Consider the following 20,672-nt stretch of genomic DNA (forward strand, 5'->3'; position numbering starts at 1 on the left):
ATAAAGCCCCATCCACTTCCAAATCAAGTCACAGAGTCACTGAAGGCTAGATTAGAACAAATTCTCTTTTTGTAGAATATAACCAGTAAACAGAAAAAGTATACTACATGTTCAAGAGGTAGTATAGATACTTATTAACAAAGAAAATTATCTAAGAATATTCTGAATCTTACCTGTTTAGTTACTGTTCTATTGCTGTGAGTAGGTACCATGACCAAGACAATTTATAAAAGAACGCCTTTCATGGGGGCTTGGTAACAGTTTCAGAGGGGTAGTCCATGATTGTGCAGGAAGCAGGCAGGGATGGTGCTGGAGTAGTAGCTGACAGCTTTTTATACTGCTAGCCAGGCAGCGGGCAGGGAGATTGGGCCTGGTGAAACCTCAAAGCTCACCCAGTGACACACCTCAGACAAGGCCACACCTCCTAATATTTCTCAAGAAGTTCCACAAATGGGGGTACAGACGTTTAACCATGGGCCTGTGGACACACAACCACTACCTTTACCCTCTGACATTGCCCAGAGCACTATGTATTGTGTCTTAATTAGGTGGGTACCACAGATGTAACAATGCCAGTATAACTTACAGTTTGATTCTCATGGCCAGAATCCATTAATTGGTGTGACATGTCATCATGCAATTAGGAAAAAAAAATCATGCTGTAGCAAATTAGTTCTATTGGTATAAATACAAGTGCCCTGTGTGTCTCTATAACTGAGTGGATTTGTGTCACGCTTCAGCGTAGGTGATCCCCATTGATCAATATAGCCTTGAATCCTTTCTGTATGGACACTAGCTCATAAGGTAGCTGAGCTTTAATATGATCTTGCTTAGTGCTGTAGGTAAATAATTCCCTAGCTTTTAAGTTTTTAATTTGAAACTTACCTGTGTGTGGGGAGGGGGGGGGGGATATGTGAGAACATACCTTAGATAGTTGCCTTCCTCACTTTGCACACCTTTGGGTGGAAGTTGTGTTATTGTTTCATTCTCTGCCTGTAATCCTAGATTGATAACCCAATTGGGGCACGAGCAACACAGTTATAAAAACATGGACCTTGGACTTAACATAGTGAAGGGAACCCTGATGGCTCTTTGGCTTGGAGAGGGGCGGAGTTGGGGTATGGGTGGAAGGGAGGGGAGGGAAGGGGGAGGAGGAGGGGAGGAAAAAAAATAAAAAAGAAAAAAAAATGTCCTCCAGCAGGAACAAGTGAACTACTCTGCATTTAATTTCAAATTCTTCCTTGTCAGTAGAGCTTGGATTTGGAAGAACACTTGACACCATATGATCAATGATCCCGATCAAGCATCCTGTCAGAGAGAGGCAGAAAATTGATTAAAGGATGTCCCATTTCTTGCAGAATTCAAGCAGTTGTAGGGAAATGCTAAAGTGATTCAGATATTTTACTGTAATCCTGATCAAAGAACCACATTTATGGAGGGTATCACTTCTCGACATTTTTCAGAATAACTTTAGGAACTTCAGGTTTTGAGTTCAGTCAGCTAAAAAAGTACAGAACATTTAAAGTGTGGAGGTGAATGATTAAGAATTGATTGACAGCATATCCCAAAGCTTTTGTGTAATTCAAACTTAAAATAAAGTGTAGCTTCTTGATGATACCAATAGACATGCTAATTTGGGTAGGGCAAAGCTCAGGAGGCCACAACCCTAGACAATGTGGGAATACTGAGGCTTAGAGAAATATTATCTTCCCCATAGAAGAGCATACAAATTGGTTATCCAAAACCAAATTGTCAGTCCTGAGATCAAACATACATGTAACATGGACAAAACATGTTGCATTATGTATTTATGTACAAGTACACCTGCACACCTACAATTAAATTTTTAAAAGCCATGAATTTGGATAAAAGCAAGGGCAGTGAAATACACACAAGCATTGGAGGGAGGGAAAGTCGGGGGAAATGATGTAACTGCAATCTCAAAAATTAAATGGAAAGTTTTCAAAAGAATGAGTCAATTTGTTGTGGGCCCTAATGCAGGGTTTAGAACTATGTGGCTTGAATGCATTCAGATCACTCTAGGCCTGCTCTGTGTTCTGTGAGTCATCTACCGGGGCACTGGCATTGCTACGTGCTCCTGGATGTGCAGGTCTATGGCTTAATTGAGATAAATGACCGCTGGGGGTTCTGGAAGTTCTGCAAATAAGTATGCGTAAAATGAAGTAAGACGTAAGACTAAGTACAGCAATAGCCTAAGGAAAACTAGACATTGTTGCTAAGTCGCAGAGGGCTCAGGGAAACTAGGAATATGAGGAGTCTGAACTTGATTTAGGAATTGTTCAATATTCAAAATAACATAATAAAATTATGTGTAATCATAATTTTTTTTGGTTTTTTCGAGACAGGGTTTCCCCATAGTTTCTAGAGCCTGTCCTGGAACTAGCTCTTGTAGACCAGGCTCGCCTCGAACTCAGAGATCCGCCTGCCTCTGCCTCCGGAGTGCTGGGATTAAAGGCGTGCGCCACCACCGCCCGGCCCGTGTAATCATAATTTTACACTCAGTATCTAGTAGACATTGTGGTAAAGGTTTGGGTGGTAGATCTTTACTTGAAACAATCCATGGAGTTTGTGAGTGTTTCTTGTGTTCAAATGAGGAAGAGTAAGACTGATTCTTTACTACGCTGCAAAAGCTGAGGTTTCATTTTAACACTGCTATAGGAATGGCAGTCGTGGTCTTAGTACGTGGTTTACACCATAATGATAGGGGATTGTGGGGTATGTGGGAACCAGAATCCAGCCAGCCACACAATTAGTGTGAGAATAAAGAGGAGATGTCAGCTCATTGTGGTGATGGTTTAGGCAGGGACTGTGTCCGTACAAACGGAGTTAACGTGGTAGTGAGAGTATCAGCGCCAAGGGTTTTGAATGCGCCCGAGAAGCAGCTGTGCCACGTAGCCTGTTGCCCAGGCTGCTCTAATCCCAACCAACTCCTTTTCTCGGTACACATGTAGTGACTGTCTCAACTGGGACTTCCAAGACTACTGAATGTCCGTCGTGTGTTGTAAATGTGCTGTAATGATAATAGCAGCCGTGAGGTACAAGGCCACCCAGGGCTCACCCAAATTCTGATGGAAGTGCTAAATAGTATCCAGAAGCTCAGTCAGTGTGGGGATTACCTCACCAAGCACTCATCAGGGTGAAAGGAAAGGCGCTGCTCTGAGAAAGAACCATTCCAACAGGAAAACAAATCTTAAATAAAATAAGTAAGTATATTCTGATTTGGTCAACAGTCATTTTCAAATGTAAATTTTTCTTGAGACAACATCTCATAAATCTCAAACTGGGACTCTACAGCATGTGACTAGAGCTAACCATGGAATCCTAATCCTCCTACCTCCCAGCCTGACTGAAGTACTGGGATTTAGGTGTGAATCACTGTGCCAGTTTCCCATGTAGAATGTTTATTTCAATAATTTCAAACACGAATATGTTACCATTTAATTTTCCCTTTTGTTGTTATGGTACACGGACAGGCTGCTCCCGGCTAACATTGCTCCTTATATTCTAGTGTAGGAGAGAACAGTAGGTGTGAGATTTAGCCAAGTGTATTGGACAAGACCCAAACTCTCTGGCATGTATTTTCATTACCAGTTGTATGGTAATGGCAATCAATGCTACTATAAATTATGTTTTGATTTTCTAATTTGATTAATTTCTTTCTAATCATACCTGTTTCTAGATGTGAAGTGACTTTTATTCTCTTCTGGGTCACAGTTTATACCAAATGCCCAGTCCACTTCAAAATAAAATTTCTGGTACCTCCAAAACTCACTGGGGAACCTGCTAATGAATCAAGGAAGGATTTAATTTATCATACAGCAACTCTTGACATGTGTAATTAATCCCTTCTTGGGCAGCTTCCGCAGAGTGCAGGAGTTCAACATTCCCATTTCCTATTAAGGTCTGTGATCCCTGAGGATCTGATGGCAGGCTCCTCAAGTAAATACTTGGTAATAGTAAAAAAAAAAAATCAAAATTGAAATAACAAACATGGCTGTCAGATAACCTGATGTCCTTGTATATGCAGTATTCTTTTTTTTTCATTTCTATTAGCAGATTTTTTATTTTTGCTATTTTTAGATTTTAAATACAAAACATCTTGTTTTAGGTAATCTGTACATTGTCATTCGTGTTTTCATTCCTGAATCTCTAACTTTTCTTTTGGGCATTTCCTCCCTGCCAATAAGAACTTCCTTTAGATGTCCGGCAGTGGTGGCACACGCCTTTATTTTTATTTTTTTTCTCATGGTTTATTTTTTTATATTTAAAAATTTCCATCTCCTTCCCTCCTCCTCCCCCCTCCCTCCCCTCCTCCTCCCCCTTCCCTCCCCTCCTTCTCCCCCTTCCCTCCCCTCCCCTCCACCCATACCTCCCCTTCCTCCCTCTCAAGGCCAAGGAGCCATCAGGGTTCCCCACTCTATGCTAAGACCAAGGTCCTCCCAACTCCCCCCAGGTCCAGGAAGGTGATCGACCAAGCTGAGAAGGCTCCCACAGAGCCAGTATTCTTTAGAGTGTATTTAAAATACTGTCTTCAGAGACAGCTGACCCAAGCTAGTGGGAGGTCATGAACTTGTCGGGGACCAACCTCGACAAAAATACCTCTTGCCAGGGTAGGGATGTTGGGATTTAGAAATATAGTAAAGAATACAAAGATGCGCTTAAAAATAATAAGACAGAAACATAGAGGATAGTATCAGGAGGGAGTTCCAATGAGTACTGGAATTCACCTGTGTTTAATATCCAATTGCTTAAAATACCCTGACCCCAAAAGGTAGGAGTAAAACAAAAACCTGCATTAACATGATATAAGGAAATGAACATACCAATTGAAGGTCGCAGGCTACATCCATAGTTCAACATTCTGTTGCTAGAACAAAACAAGTCACCAAGTCGTGCTCATACCCTAGACCAAAACACTTTGTAGGCAAACCACTCCCTGGGTGGAATCTAGTGTTGTCTCCATAAAGGAAATGAACCCTTAGTTGGATCCTTAGACTTTTGTTTGTGATAGAAACATATCTGCTTCTCTATTCCTGAAATACAAGGTCTGGCTATTAGTCACACCTGTTGACAATAACCCTGAGAGAGCAGAACTCCTTAGTCTGAATCTAGGTGGGATCTTTACTTGAGGTAGAAAGACAATAGCCTTGAAGAACAGAGGTAAGTTCCACCACTGGTCAATGTGGAAACAGCTTCACATTTCTGGACCTCCACACAAACTGTGGACTGACAGCTGGGGATCCTGCATGGAACCAAACAAGACCCTCTGAATGCGGGTGACAGTTGTGTGGTTTAATCTGTTAGGGGCGGGGCTGGCAGTGGGACCAGGATTTATTCCTGGTACATGAACCAGCTTATGGAGCCCATTCCCAATGGTGGAATACCTTGCTCAGCTGTGCTACTGGGTTGGTGGTGGTAGAGTGGGGAGCTTGGACCTGCCTCAAGTAGGTATGCCAGACTTTGTTGACTGTTGGGAAATACTATTTTCAGCTGTTTGACTTCTGCTTATGCTGAATTTTTTTTATCTCTGTGAAACTGTGTTATTGTGCCTGTCTAGAACACCTGATGGTCCTAATAAAGAGATAAACAGCCAATAGCAAGACAAGAGCAAGGATAGGTGGGACTAGTAGGCAGAGAGTATAAAGAGAAGGCGAAATCTGAGAGGAGAATGAGAAGCAATGCAGAACAAGGAGAGAAGGACATACCAGCCAACCATGGAGTAAGAAGGAAAGTAGAAAGAAAGAAAGAGGAAGAAAGAGGAAAAAAGAAAGAAAGAAAGAAAGAAAGAAAGAAAGAAAGAAAGAAAGAAAGAAAGAGAGAAAGAGAGAGAAAGGAAGGAAGGAAGAAACAGAAAAAAGAAAAGATAGAAGCACAGAGGCTAAAGGTAGTTGGGATAATTTAAGTTAAGAAAAGTTTACAAGAAACAAGCCAAGCTCTGGGTGGGCATTCATAACTAAGAATGAGCCTCCATGTGTGATTTATCTAGGAACTGGGTAGTGGACCCCTCAAAGAACCAAGAGAGAAAAATATCCTACAACAGTTGACTCCCCAAGGAAGTCTTTACCCCCTCTGAGAAGTACATGGGAGGTGGGAAGTGGGGAGGCAGAGGGAGCAGGAGAAGGGGAGGGAGGGAGAACTGGGATTGGTATGTAAAATGAAAAGTAAATTTTTCTGAAAATAAAATTCTGTGCTGTGCCTCTCCTCTTCAACCCGTTAGCTGTACTGGAAAGGTCAGTCTGCAGCAGTAAAAGGTTTGTTCTTGTCACTGCAGACCTCTGGAAAGTGAACAAGTTGAGAAGAATCTAGGCACAGCCAGAGTAATTGTTTTACATTTGTGGAGCTAAGTTTGGAAATCAATACTGTGTGATGATTTAGCATTTTTGCTGAAACACACATTGTAAGCAGGATGAGTGTGGAAAGGAGAGGCGGTGAAGGGAGTGAGGTTGGGTGAGCTCACAGCCACAGATGACCATACACTTTTAGAAAATTGTTATTTATAGAATTATGATTCAGAGCATATATTAATATTTTATCATGCTGTTGCATAGATGGTGAGCAAAAAGCGCAGTTTGCAAGTGGTAAGATCTAGTTTTTGAAAACATTAAGGATCTATAGTAATAGATTCTCCATTCAAAGCAAAATTAAATGTGTTATAATAGAGATTATATACTTTATTGTAAATTCAGTACAAATCATAACTGCCAATGAAGTCATTACCTTCAAAATGAAAGACTGTGACTAACTGCCATTAATTAATTATAATTAATATACCATTGCTGGAGACTGAACCCAGGATCTTCCACATTAGCTAAGAACCCTGCATTCTTAGTCCCTTCATGCCTACTTTTAGGTAACGATTCAGATACAAAAGTCTCTATTTAAACTCCAATAACTCTTCTATAGGATTAAATATGAATATGTTTTGTTACAGAAGGATGATTTAAAATGAAACAGGGATCCACATATGTGTATACACATATATAGAAAATATTCATCTGAACACATAAAGTCGTAAGTTACTTTAAAACACTGCCGCAGCTAAAGCTGAATGGATCCATGTCCTTTCTCAGAGGATATGATCGATGTATATAAAAAACGAAGAAATCTGGTGTCCAGATGTAAGCCTCCTGTGGTTAGATGCAAAGCCTTCCTTGGCAGCTGAAGCCACAAATGAAGTTTGGAAGCAGATGAGGGCAATCAGTTAACCCAGGACAGAACCTCCGGACAACCAGCTCCTCCAGCTCTTCTAGTCACACTGTCACCCACTGGGCTTCTAACCATGACAGTAAACTTCCTTCGGGAAGTTCCGTTTTACAAAGCTCCAAGTGAACGCCACACAGACTCCAGACTTCTCCAAAGCATATCATTATGGATGCTAGATGGCCGGGGCACCCATGGACAAGAGCCCCACATTCCACATTCCTCAGTTCGTGCTGCTTTTCTCAGTAGCCGTTCAGTCACCGAGGCACGCTGGGTAGTTTTAGGTCAACCTGACACACGTTAGAATCATTTTGGAAGGAAAACCCCAGATGAGACGCCTTCTGGTTTTTGCTTGTTTGTGTTGTTGATTTGCTCTTCTTATTGTTTGTTTGGTTTTGACTGAAGACTGAAGTGGCAGGGCACCACTCACAGTGGTTTATACCACCACGTTGGTTCTCGGTGTTTTAAGAAATCAAGCTGAACAAACTATATGGAACAAGTTAATAAGCGACACTCCTAGTGGTCTCTACATCAGTTCCTGCCCAGAGTTCCTGCCTTTGCTCACCGGGATGAGGAACTACAAGCTGTGAGATTTTCCTCCCCAAGGTGTTTTATTACTACAGTAGAAAGTCTAACTAACACAAAAAAAAGTGGTAGCGGAGGTGATAGTGTTTTTCTAATATGCCTGACCAGGTTTTGGGCAGGATTCTGGAAGGATTTGGGGGCACTGGACTGGAAAAGCGATTGGGTGCTCAGAGCTCAGTGGACTATTATTATTATTATTATTATTATTATTATTATTGCTGTGGAAGTTTGGAAGAGAAGATTGCTGAGATTGTTGCAGACAGTGTTGGCTTGGGGAGCTTCAGAAGGAAATTTTTAGAGTCTCTGTAAGACTCCTGGGCCATTGTGTGATGTTTTGTGTTAATCTGTGGTGTCTGGTCAGTCAGAGCTGAAGAATCCGCTGTGATAGAGAAGACCCTAGTGCTACTAAAGTAAATCTTTTACTTGGCAGAGACAGTGGATGATATTCACCAGAGACTAGAGAATCAGACTAGAGATTAAGAAGAGTCCAGCATCAAAGAGGTGAAATTTGGGAAGTGCTTCCTCAGAGTCAGAACATGGAGACTGTGAGCCAAAGGTCAGAAACTCTGTACCTTGTGTTGGCAGCCAAACCTGGTAGTTTAAGAGTCACCCACGTGCTGCTGGTTTTGAAGGCATGAAGGTTTCATTGAGAGCGGCTGGGACAGACCATTGGGTAATATGCAGCCCCAGTTATGGTAAAAGACCTTTAAAGGGGCTGTGGAGAGAGACTGTGGCTTTGCATCATGTTGCAGGGTTCAAGTCCCTAGAGAGAGCCTAGAAAAAATTACTGTTGAACGCACAGCCTGACTACTTTGGAAACCAAAGCATTATGGAGATACCAATACAATCAGACTACTCCCAGGCCTGCAGCACATATGGGGTGGAGCTGGCCGGAGCCACGGAGACCACACTGTGTGGGCTGAGGAGGGTGGGGCCAGGGAATTGGCCCCAAGTCCTTTGGAGGAGCCCAGAAGATCATGAATGAATCTGAGAAGTCTGATACTGATCTTCAATTTGTTGGATTTTGGTTCTTCTTTAATTTTATTGTGACCATACCCTGGCTCTTCCCTACTAAAATTAGAAAGGATTTAACCAATTTTCATTTTACAGGAGCCCAAAGTTAAGAGAATTTGAACTTTGAACAAGATGTTGAATTTTTAGAGAGACTAGGATATTTAGAGACTTTGGATATTTTGAAGAGACTGAACTTTTAAGTTGAGTTTCTACTGACTGGACTTTCAATTTCATAATATGTCTTATTTTGTGATATTTAATAATATATCATCTTAAAAACAACAAGAAAGAAAAGGTCTGTGTTTGCGTGCAAAATTGACAAGGGACCAGTTCTGCTGGCTACTTTCATGTCAACAAGCTAGAGTCATTTTGGAAGAGGGAACCTTGTGTGAGAAAATGTTTCCAATAGATTGGCTTGTGGACAAGCCTATAGTGCATTTTCTTTATTGAAGATTGACATAGGAAGGCACGGGTCTCTGTGGGAGGTACCACCCCACGGGCAGGTGGCCCATTGTGTTATTTCTTATACTGAACAAGCCATGAAGAAGCAGCTCTCCTCTGTGGCTACTGCATCAGTTCCTGCCTCCAGGTTCCTGCTTTGACTTCTTCCCTTACTTCCGTTGAAGATAGACTACAACCCATAAGGTTAAATAAACACTTGGCATCTCAAATGGTTTTGACTCACAATGTTTTATTGCAGCGATTAAAATTCTAAGGCACAAGTTGACTTTGATTTTCCTGGAGTTCTTTCCTTTTGAGTTGGCCAAGGAGTTCGTGGGGTCAGAGGGATGAATGTAAGTGTCTTTTTCAGCCTTAGCTTGCCTGATCTCCAATGTATTCTATCTGGGTATGTTGAACTGTGGGCATTCACTGCCTCTGATTTCTTTCATTCTTACACTTAGTAGACACAGCATATGGAAAGACAACAGAGATCTAGTTTCCAGGCAGCTAGTTTAATGTCTAAGGAGTCTGCACTTAGCTCTTAGCTAAGCTCCCATTTTTCCCCTCTCGTCTGAGGGACTGTTGTATTTTCTATGAAATGGAGAGACTGGGTCAAAAGGCACATAGTTGAAGTAGGTAATGCTTTAACTCAAGTAAGAGCTCTGCTCTAGTTCCGAAAAGTAAGGAGTAAAAGTCAGATTAAGAGCAGACACCTTGAGGGCAAAAATGACTTTATCTACTTTTATTGTGTTCTCCCTGGCCTGGCTATTTCTCTGCATATCATATTTCCTTAGATTTCTTAATACAGTGCTGAAGAAATAATGGATAATAGACATAGTAATAAAATGTCTACTAGGGAACTTTCTTTTCTACTTCATTTCTATAAGAATGCAAACTGAGTTCTCAATATCCAGGCTTTCATCAGAGAAAATGTGAAGCTGGAAAACAAAACAAAATCAAAGAAACAAAAAAAAAAAAAACTTTACAGGCCGCTTTGCAGACGCCGCTGTCCCTTCTCGCCGCTTGCTGCAGCCATGGTCAACCCCACCGTGTTCTTCGACATCGTGGCCGATGGCGAGCCCTTGGGCCGCGTCTCCTTCGAGCTGTTTGCAGACAAAGTTTCAAAGACAGCAGAAAACTTTCGTGCTCTGAGCACTGGAGAGAAAGGATTTGGATATAAGGGTTCTTCCTTTCACATGATTATTCCAGGATTCATGTGCCAGGGTGGTGACTTCACACGCCATAATGACACTGGCGGCAGATCCATCTACGGAGAAAAATTTGAGGATGAGAACTTCATCCTGAAGCATACAGGTCCTGGCATCTTGTCCATGGCAAATGCTGGACCAAACACAAACGGTTCCCAGGTTTTTATCTGCACCACCAAGACTGAGTGGCTGGATGGCAAACATGTGGTCTTTGGGAAGGTGAAAGAAGGCATGAACATTGTGGAGGCCATGGAGCGTTTTGGGTCCAGGAATGGAAAGACCAGCAAGAAGATCACCATTTCCGACTGTGGACAACTCTAATTCTTTTGACTTGCGGGCTTCTTACCCACCAGACCATTCCTTCTGTAGCTCAGGAGAGCACCCCAGCCCCATCTGCTCGCAGTACCCTGTAATCTCTGCTCTCACTGAAGTTCTTTGGGTTCCATATTTTCCTCATTTCCCTTCAAGTCTAGCTGGATTGCAGAGTTAAGTTTATGATTATGAATACAAACTAAGTAAGAAAAAAAAACTTTACAAACAGAATATTGATCATTTGAAAATGGTACTCAGTTATGATAATAACAGAGTAGCTATATCTACATTTTAATTTCTTTTTTAAAAAACTGCATTTTATAGAGTAAAACTGCTCAAGAAATTTTTGTTTTTATAAATTTAATTAGGTGCTAACAACTCTTACGTTAATGAAGGAAGTTGATGAGGCAGCACTTGGGCAATTACATTCAAGTACATAATCCTTCTCAGTGTTTAGAGTTAGGCTTTATTTGAAGTATCACGGGGATGCATTTGACCTGGTGCTGTGGAGATGTTCCTGGTGCTCCCAGTCTTGTATCACACAGGACAGAAATTTTGGGAAAGCAGCAATGATTACTTTATGTGAAAGGCAGAAACAATTACTTGCCTGCATTGTTTTCACCCGTGAACTTATTTTTCTGGCCCACAACAGGATCAGCTCCCAAAGGAAGATACAGCACAAAGAATCTCTGTAGGTGCTAGAGAAATAGCAGTGTAGGAATGGTTTCCTAAATTCCATGCAAACTGACACAGTGAATAGAAAACGCTTGGGTGAGTGTATAAGAGTCTTAAGTAGACTGAAAGTGCCGTACAGCGGGGGAATCAGAATGGGTGTGCAGTAAGCCTAGACTAGATTCTCAGTGTGCACTTTTGTTAGCACTCCATGTGGCAAGAAGTGAAGACGGGGAGATCAGGCTCCTGACCATAAAATGTTTATCGAATTCTGTAGAGGGATGACTGACCTCTGTAATTATTACCCAGATGGCTACAGACCTGAAGGAACTATGTAAAACTTAAAGGAGCAAAGGGCCACGGAATGATGAGCTGTTTTCAGAGTTAGGTGAGCGCTGCTGAATGCCAGGATTTTGAGAGCTATCCAACTACAGAGTCTACTTCGTATAGTTAACACTTCTGGATATATTCTTTAAGAAATCATTCTAGGTGATTTTGGACAAAGGTAATAGACTTTCCAAGATGCTTGTAATTTATTATGAGGCTAACAGGGCATATGAAGTTTTTAAATTTACATAATAGACAATTTGAGATACTTTTACTGGGAGGTACATTTGGAAGGTTAGATATTGTGAAGTCTAATTTCTGGGTGATGAAAAAATTATGTTCCTAAACAGAGATTTAATTAGACCTCAAAAATATGCAAAGTAATTTTCGCTGGCTCCTTACTTCTCTCAGAATTAATTATAGATTCCCCTACTTCTTCCAAAAAGCATTATATATCATGACCCAAATTCACCTAATTTCTACCCTTATCTCCTAAGACTGCCTGTGTACATGCCCAATAAAACAGAATTTATGTTTCTGTTCCCGAACTAGTCTGCTTTCTTGACACAGTGCCTTGCCTAGGTACTGAGATGTCATTAACTTTATTAAACTTTGGTCTCTTTCAAGGTGTGAGTCAGTGCCTCCAATCCTTGTGGGTTTTCATTTATCTCTGAGAGTTTGGCTGCTTTTCTTGACTTCATGTTGTTCAAAGGGAAAATATTTAGAACAATATAAAGCCCAGTGCCCTCCCTCCCTCCCTCCCTTCCTCCTTTTCTCCCTCCCTCCCTTCCACCCTCCCCTCTCCTTCCCTCCCTCCTCCCCCTTTTCTTCTTTGTCACATCAGCCTCCAATTTTTTGTTTTCTTTGTTTGTTCCTTTGTTTTGGTGGTAGATGTCCTCACATCTGGCTTGGAAATCACATTATTTGGAGTGATTACATGGATGCTGAAGGCCAAAGGTAAAAAAAAAAAAAAAAAGCTGACTTGTTCCATATAAGAATTCAAATATTTAGCTGGGGATCTTTAGGAAGCAGTTAAATACAGAAGTCTGAAATTAAACTATTCTATAAAGCCGCCTGGAGATGGACGAAGGCTCAGACTGCACTCCAGCTCTAATTCTAAGCCACTTGTGCCAGCTGAGGGTGATCTGTCCAAAGAAAGGACGATTTCCTCTTTATGTTTCTTATTTTCTTCCTATTTCAATGACAAAAACCTGTAACTTTCTAAAACATCCATAAAGTGGGTTTATTGACTGGGAGTAGCTTTGGGGCATGGGAAGCGATGACGATGTCTTAAGAAGAACAATTCTGAAAGCTTCATGATCCTTTGTTCAAATCATTGACACATTTTCGCCTGCTTTATTTTTTAACTTAAGTTAGGAAGACACATCATTTAAACCGTGATAGCTAAGCTGCTCATTATTAAGACAGTAATTGATTTTTTAGCTCTCTGTGATACAGTGAAGAATAAAATCCAAATGCGCACAGTCTGCTTATCAGGTTCTGGTCCATCAAAGGAGCTAGTAAGGTGAATGGTGTATATTTGTTGCTGCTGTTGCTTCCTCTCCTGCTCCTCAAGCACCAGCAGCCCCTCCCTATCATCAGGATCATTGTGCTGGGCTCTTAGAACATCCAAGAGAAATGGGATGACAATAGGAGAAAGGTATTCTAACAGAGAGACTTCTAGCCTTCTCTAGTAAATAGTGTATGTGTCTCTTGAATATGCCTATTACTAAAAATGGATTTCTGTTTCAAATACGGGTAATTACAGATCTGTTTGTCCTCTAAGCAACTAATAATATGTAAAATTCTAAAAGTGAGGAGCAAAACTGGCTCTGCCCCTCTGTATTTAATCTCAGTGTTTTGTGCTACAGTGAACTTCTAGCAGGATTCTCTCTCATGCACTTTGAAGATAGGCTTTAAGTCACACTTATCTGACATGCATGTTCATCCTCGATTCCAGAAGATTCTTTTTCAGAAGACTCTCCAGTCAAAACAATAGCATTAAAGCATTAAAGAAGTAGTAGTGATAAACGTATAAACTAGTGTTCATTAAAGGGCATGATAAAATGCATTCTGAATTATGAAAAACTGTCTGGTAATTGTAATTGTAAATGAAATACAGTTGTCATGCTTGGAAAACACAGGAGGCTCTACTTTAACAGAATGGCTGTATGGGAAAGACAGAAGCTCCTTTCATGGTGCTTTTCATCGTTGACTTTTCAGAGATCATTATGGTTCCTATGACTCTCTGAGAAAATGGAAGGATAGGTGGAATAAAGATGGATGGTTTTCCTGATGCTGATTTACACACACACACACACACACACACACACACGCACACATGCACACACACACAGTCACACACAATCTATTTGTAGCAGTGCATTTAAGGGAGGATACAGGGAGCTTGAGAAACAGGTACTCATGTACGTTGCATTGGTTATGAGACTATTTTTCTCATTTATTTGAGAAGCAGAAAATTTCTATAATCATGAGCAAGAATGGCAATTACTATGACTGCAAATTGAAACAGGCAGAGAAGTATTGTTGTATAGCAAATAGGAAAATAAGATCCATATTAGAAAATGTTTTAGAGAGGTTTAATTTAGAAGTATATACAAATTCATCACACTGACCAAAGATTGGCTATCCCTTAACTCTAAAATCATCGTCTCAAAATTTAAGAATTTCTAATAATCATCATCCAAACCTAATTCACCACTCGACAGTGACTGAGTCTTATAGATTAAGAGGAAATTAACTTTTAAAAACTATATATGTATATATATATTATATATATGTATATATCTTATGTGTATTCTTAGAAGACATCTTCAAATAAAATCTGGAACTTAGTTTTTCTGGAAAGGGAAGCAACCTGTAAAGCTTTTGATTTTCTTATAGACTTAGAAGGGAAAGAAAACAAGGTAACTATCACATAGCACTCTTGAGAATAAAAGGGCGTCCATGGAACACATGTGTGGCACCGTAGAAGTATCGCAGCCCAGGCTAGACGGACTCTAAACACACTTTCCCCATCTACATAAATGGGTATTAAAGGGCTGCTTTGGTATTTGAACGTTATAACTGATGCAATCTTTCATGTGGGACGATCGTACTGAAAAAGACGTCACAGTTCTTTAGGTTGACAAAGCTGCTTGCAACCATGGTGGGCTGATTCTATTTTTGTTCGAAAAGGAAGATAGTCATACCAGCTAAAGATTTTCATAGCTCCAAATTAATACTGTATTTTCCATTTCCTTAGCATTAGGGTTGCGGACAGATGTTCAGTCACACAAATTTCTTATTTAGAAATGACCACCACACTTAAACGGTGAATCCACCGACATGGGTTCAGATAGAGCCCACCTTTCTGACTTTCGGGCAGACAATTCCATGAGAGATGGGAGGCCTGAAGAGGGCAAAGGTTAACCATTTGTATGGCGCACCCTGGGTTTTCACATCACATTTTCACCTTCTTTCCAAACATGTTGCATTGAAGTGATTCATTCTGATCTTAACATCTGTGTGTGTTCACTTTCCCAAATTCCCTTAGTCTTCAATTCTATTTTGTAAGCAGCTTGCTGATCCTTACTGCATTTCCAATATAAGAAACATCAATACAAAGAACGGTATGTGGCTTTGTCCTATTCACAATTAGAATGGTAGGTTTGAAAAAACTTGATGTATAGATCTTTAAGTAGAAGCTCAAGTGCTTCAGATGCATGATTTGTTCATGAGGCAAGCCTGCTGTTACAAGCAACAAAAACACAATACCTTAGATATTTAAGGCATCGCTGCGTGCAAAGCTATCACTATGGAAACCGAGTTAAGAGTTACTCCATGTTGAGTGCTAGTCTGCTCAAGTGAGCTCTGGTGGCCAATAGATTTAAAACCAACTTCAAAGTAGACTTTACAATTGAACACTTGACAGCCTTACTAAGTAAGATAATTTTGTTTGTCATTTGTGGCTACACTACATCAAAAGATTTAAATTTACCTTAAAATGTTCCATCTTGAAGAGGGTGAAGATTCGATTCTTGGCACTCACAGGGCTGCTCAAAACCATTTGTTGCTCTGGCTGCAAAGGTTCCAGTGGCGTCTTCTGACTCTGCAGGTGCTAGCCCTGCAGGCAGCGCACGTACATGCACACACAAGGCTCATACAAATGAAATAAAATAAATGAAATTTTTTCATTTTTGTTTATTTTTGAGACAGGGTATCTCTGTGTAACAGTCCTAGCTGTCCTGGAACTAGCTCTTGTAGACCAGGATGGCCTCGAACTCACAGAGATCCACCTGCCTCTGCTTTCCAAAAGCTGGGATTGAAGGCGTGTGCCACCACTTGCCTAGAATGAAATATTTTTTTTACAAAAGCATTGCATTAACGTCAATAGAAATAAATATCAGTTAATAAGTAACTGATTTCGTAATGTTCCAGTGTTATTTGCCATGTGGCTCAATGTGCATGTTGAAGCCACCGCTGCAGCATTTTGATAATGGCATCATGACTTAAAGCACTAGGGGATTATGGCAGGTGTGACTTCTGTGTTACTTTGTCCCTTTATTTTTTTTCATGCCCAATACTGATGACTTTTTTCAAAGTTGAGCTGAATCTATCATCAAGATTAATTTTTAGTTGTCAATAACATTTGATCCTTTATTTGTGAACTATGTTTATATGTATATGTATGTGTGTAAACACTTGAATGTCAGAGGACACACCTGGTATCCTCCCTAGGAAGACTGTCTACTTCTTTTGGGATCAGATCTTTAATTGGCTCTAGCTTACTAGCTAGGCTGAGCTGAGCACCAGAAATCCCCATTTCTGCCCATTCAGCTCTGGGATTATTAGCATGTACCACCCCATATAGCCTTCCATCATGGAGCATATTATATTTAAATACGCTCATATAGTATATAGTCATCAAACTGTACTAATTAGTATTGGTTTCTCCTTAAGTGTTATTTTTTTTTGACGTAGTCTATAAAGGTCAATTATACATTTAAAAATAGCTAGAGTATTAGCTACTTTGAAATCTTTCCATGACCTTACACCTGTCTTGTAGAGATACGACTTTCTTTCTAGCACATCTTAATGAAGAAAGGAAGGGGTGAAGATCCTTCATTATTGTGTTTGAGCTGATGCTCAGCTGGGACTAGCAAGGTATTCCATCAACTACTGCAGTGAACTTTCTGAGCTCTCTCTGTGGACTCATATTATACAGAGGCCAGCTGTAACATGTTTCCTGTGCACTAGGAAATTATGTTCCATGAGTATCACACTCATTCTTCAATGAGACTAGTTGGAATCTTGGCATTAGTAGATCAAGTAACACCCAGTGTGCTACACATTTTCTCAGTCATTGCCTAGCTCACCTTAATGTAATTACATAGTACCTCAACACTGACATGTGTACACACATATAGACAGGCACACATACACACAAACACAAGTTCAATACCTATAAAGAGTTCTTAATATGATCTCTAGTCATCATTTATTAGAAAAACGATACAGTTTCACCCTTCTTTATGGCTGGATAAAAATCCCATTGCATGGGCATGGAATATTTTTTTCTATACAATCAATCACTTACTGATAGACACCCAAGCTTATTATTGTGAACAATGCTGCAATAAACATGAATGAGTGGGTATCTCTGTGGTATGGTGACTCAAAGTCTTTGAGCATATGCTCAGAAATGGTACAGCTGGGTATATATATATATATATATATATATATATATATATATATATATATGGTAGATAGATATACTTTTAGATTTTTAAGGAAAATTCATACTGATTTGCATTGTGGCTGGACAGACTTGCTTTCTCATTACCATGTGCAGAAGTTTCCTCTCACCCACATCCTTGCCAGCATCTGTTGTCCGATAAATGACTTTTTGAAATGTAATACATGAGTAAGAACCCATCGCCAAAGATGTAAAAGAAATGTTAGAAAATCATGTCTGAATAAGATTTGTTTAAATGTAAAATAAATGATGACAGAAACTGATCAAAAATAAAAGGTAACCAATTGAAGGAGATAATTAACTGATATTGTATGAATGCTGAATTCCTTAAAGAAACATGAATTGAGGCCGGGCGGTGGTGGTGCACGCCTTTAATCCCAGCACTCGGGAGGCAGAGGCAGGCGGATCTCTGAGTTCGAGGCCAGCCTGGTCTACAAGAGCTAGTTCCAGGACAGGCTCTAGAAACTACAGGGAAACCCTGTCTCGAAAAACCAAAAAAAAAAAAAAAAAAGAAAGAAACATGAATTGATTATAATGATCATTCATTACATTGAGTATTTATAAGAATCACTAATATGAAAAGGAAAATGGTACTTACATGATCCTAGGCATAAAGCTGTGTGCCAGTTCCTGACTTCCCCATAAACTAGTTATGTCGTGAATACCTTGTTTACCACGTGCAAGATAGTGAGGTACAAGTATCTCTAAAGTTGGGAAAGGTCCACCCTGATTCTTTAAATAGGCTGTACATAAAGCTGGGTGGTTGCTGTCAGTTGCTTCAGATTTTGATCAAAAGAATTTAAATTATTTTAGCTTGTAATCAATCCTGTGTTATCTTTAGTGACTGGTCCTTTCGGCAGCTGCTCTACTTCTATGTTCTATTGCTATCTGCACTACACAAAGTGCCAAGAAAGCCCATTTTCCCCCAGGCTCTTCGCTAACTAGGGTACAAATCAGCAGATCCTTCTGTTTAGAGATGGTGTGATGTTCACAGTGCTCACAAACGATAAAGACGAAGCAGAGCTCCAGTCTGACTCGTTAGTCACTGGGACACTAGAGAAAGAGCCTGGTGATTTAGGATATGAGTCTCCCAGGGCCTTCGACATAAATGTCGCTTCTTCATTGTGCTGAAGTCCTGTCTCTTCCTAAGACAAACTGGTGTTTTAATTGCCACTAACCACTTCTTTCACCAGGGTGCATTTTTTGTTGTTGTTTTATTTTGTTCTGGATACATGAGTTTTCAAGTCCTATTTGGCTCAAGCTGGCCTTGAATCTGCAGGTATCCTGAGACCATAACCTCCTGAGTGCTGGGATCATATGCACACACCATGTTTCTGGTTAAGACACAACTTTTAAGGATTCTATTTAGTGACACATACACAATGCGTGCCAACCACGCTTTCCTTTCTGACATCCCTGTCTGCCTCTCTCTTCCCACAAACCTTTCTCTCTCGTTCGCACATACTTATTTAGTTTGCCCTGCTTATCCAAAAGTAAGCGTTGCATTTGATTCTTAAAAATTACTTTCCCATTGATGTAATCTCTAACATTTTTCAAAACGGAAAGACAGTCATCAATCACTCTTAAGTTTTGCATTACTTCACGTTCAAGCAGTGAGGAAGCACAAATACTTTTAAAAAGCTGCATCTGTACTCTGGATGCAGAGAACATTTTTTTTTTTTTGGTCGGTGTTCTCTCAGCAACATTGTGCAGACTATTTCACAATATCATTGATCGTGTTTTATATGAAAGCAGATGAGTAGGCAATGATTACCGGAGTGTTTGCAGGCAATGTGCAGACACCACACCGTCCTTCTCAGGAACTTGATAACGGTAGCTTTTCTAGGCCCGGGCTTCTGGATGGCTAATGTGACAGGCATTAGAGATTAGATATTATTCAACCTTTACAACAAAGATGGCATCTCCAAAAATGTACAGTGATATTCCTGGAATGTCATGCAAATGTTTACTGATAATTATTTTAATTCTCTGTTTAACTTTAATTAACCTTGTGTAACTCTTAATTAACTTTATATAACAGCTATGATGGAAAGTCATTGTGCTTCAGGGTAACGCAGTGTCTGAGAAGAACTTGAGAAAGGAATGAGAAAGGAAAGATCGAATTTGGAGCTTGCTTTCTGAGGGCTTCCGTCCATCCTGGCGAGACAGGCATGGGGGGTGTGAGACAAATGCACCTCGTATTACCACAAGCTATAAGGCAGTGGCTAGAATTGGAAGCCAGGTCATCACCTTCAGAAGCGTGTCCCAGTGAGCCGCCTCCACCACAGCCCCTAACCATCCGACAGCCTCCCCACAGCAGCACCAGCTGGGAGCATGCACTCCAAACAGGAGCCTGTCAGGGACATTTTATACTCAGACTATCACAGTTATAGGAAGATCTGTGTAGGCTATCACAATTTAGATCTTTCAGGGATACAAATGGTTGCTTTACTTTTGGTATTGCATGAAAGTCCAGTTTTGAAATTTATAATTTTATTCTGGTAAACAGTGAACACGTTGAAATGATGCTTGTGATAGAAACTTAGAAATAATGTAATTCATTTATGGTATTCACGGGAGGAATCTGAGAAGATGTAAGGAGAAATGCTGAGTGGTCAGAAGGAGCCGATGTCTTGTTTCCTGGACTTACATTGGTGTTCCTAAGCAACACTCACAAAGCTGCTCAAAGGCAGCAGGTGCTACCTCTGAGCATCTAATTTTTAATGCTTTTAGCATTCACTTTCTATTCCTATGTCTCCCTCTCTCTGTTTCCTCATCTTTCTCTGTCTATCTTTCTGTCGCTTTGTCCCTCTCTGTTTCTGTCTCTCTTTGTCTTTCAGTTTCCCCTGAATGTATGTCAGTCACTACGTGGGTACCTGTGCCTTGACTATCTTAGGGAACACATTCACATATTTTGGGGAAAGGATATTCTCACCCCCAGAGTCACTGTATCATCCACTCCACACGGGGTACGCCTTGAGGGAAGCATTCATCTTTGTGAGGTAGAAGCATGCTGAAGGTGGCATCGTAGTGACCTCTGCTGAGATAATACCAGGAAGAAGAGCAAGCATTGAATAACTCATCATGGGGTCATCGCCAGGCCTCGCTGCAGTCACTGAGAAGGAAACTTTGAT

At 40.5% G+C, this 20,672-nt stretch overlaps 1 protein-coding gene across 1 annotated transcript; it reads left to right on the plus strand.

Annotated features, from left to right (window-relative positions):
- The first annotated feature begins 10,275 nt into the window (after positions 1-10,275).
- On the plus strand, positions 10,276-10,962 carry LOC119823286 (peptidyl-prolyl cis-trans isomerase A-like). The gene has a single exon (XM_038343209.1). It carries the CDS (start codon positions 10,296-10,298, stop codon positions 10,788-10,790), a length of 495 nt encoding a protein of 164 aa, XP_038199137.1. The 5' UTR covers positions 10,276-10,295; the 3' UTR covers positions 10,791-10,962.
- Positions 10,963-20,672: the final 9,710 nt, after the last annotated feature.

Source organism: Arvicola amphibius, chromosome 9 (assembly GCF_903992535.2).
Source record: "Arvicola amphibius chromosome 9, mArvAmp1.2, whole genome shotgun sequence".
NCBI lineage: Eukaryota > Metazoa > Chordata > Mammalia > Rodentia > Cricetidae > Arvicola > Arvicola amphibius.

Excerpts from the sequence above, each read along its gene's own strand:
- LOC119823286 (XM_038343209.1), top strand. The coding sequence starts at position 10,296 with ATGGTCAACCCCACCGTGTTCTTCGACATCGTGGCCGATGGCGAGCCC.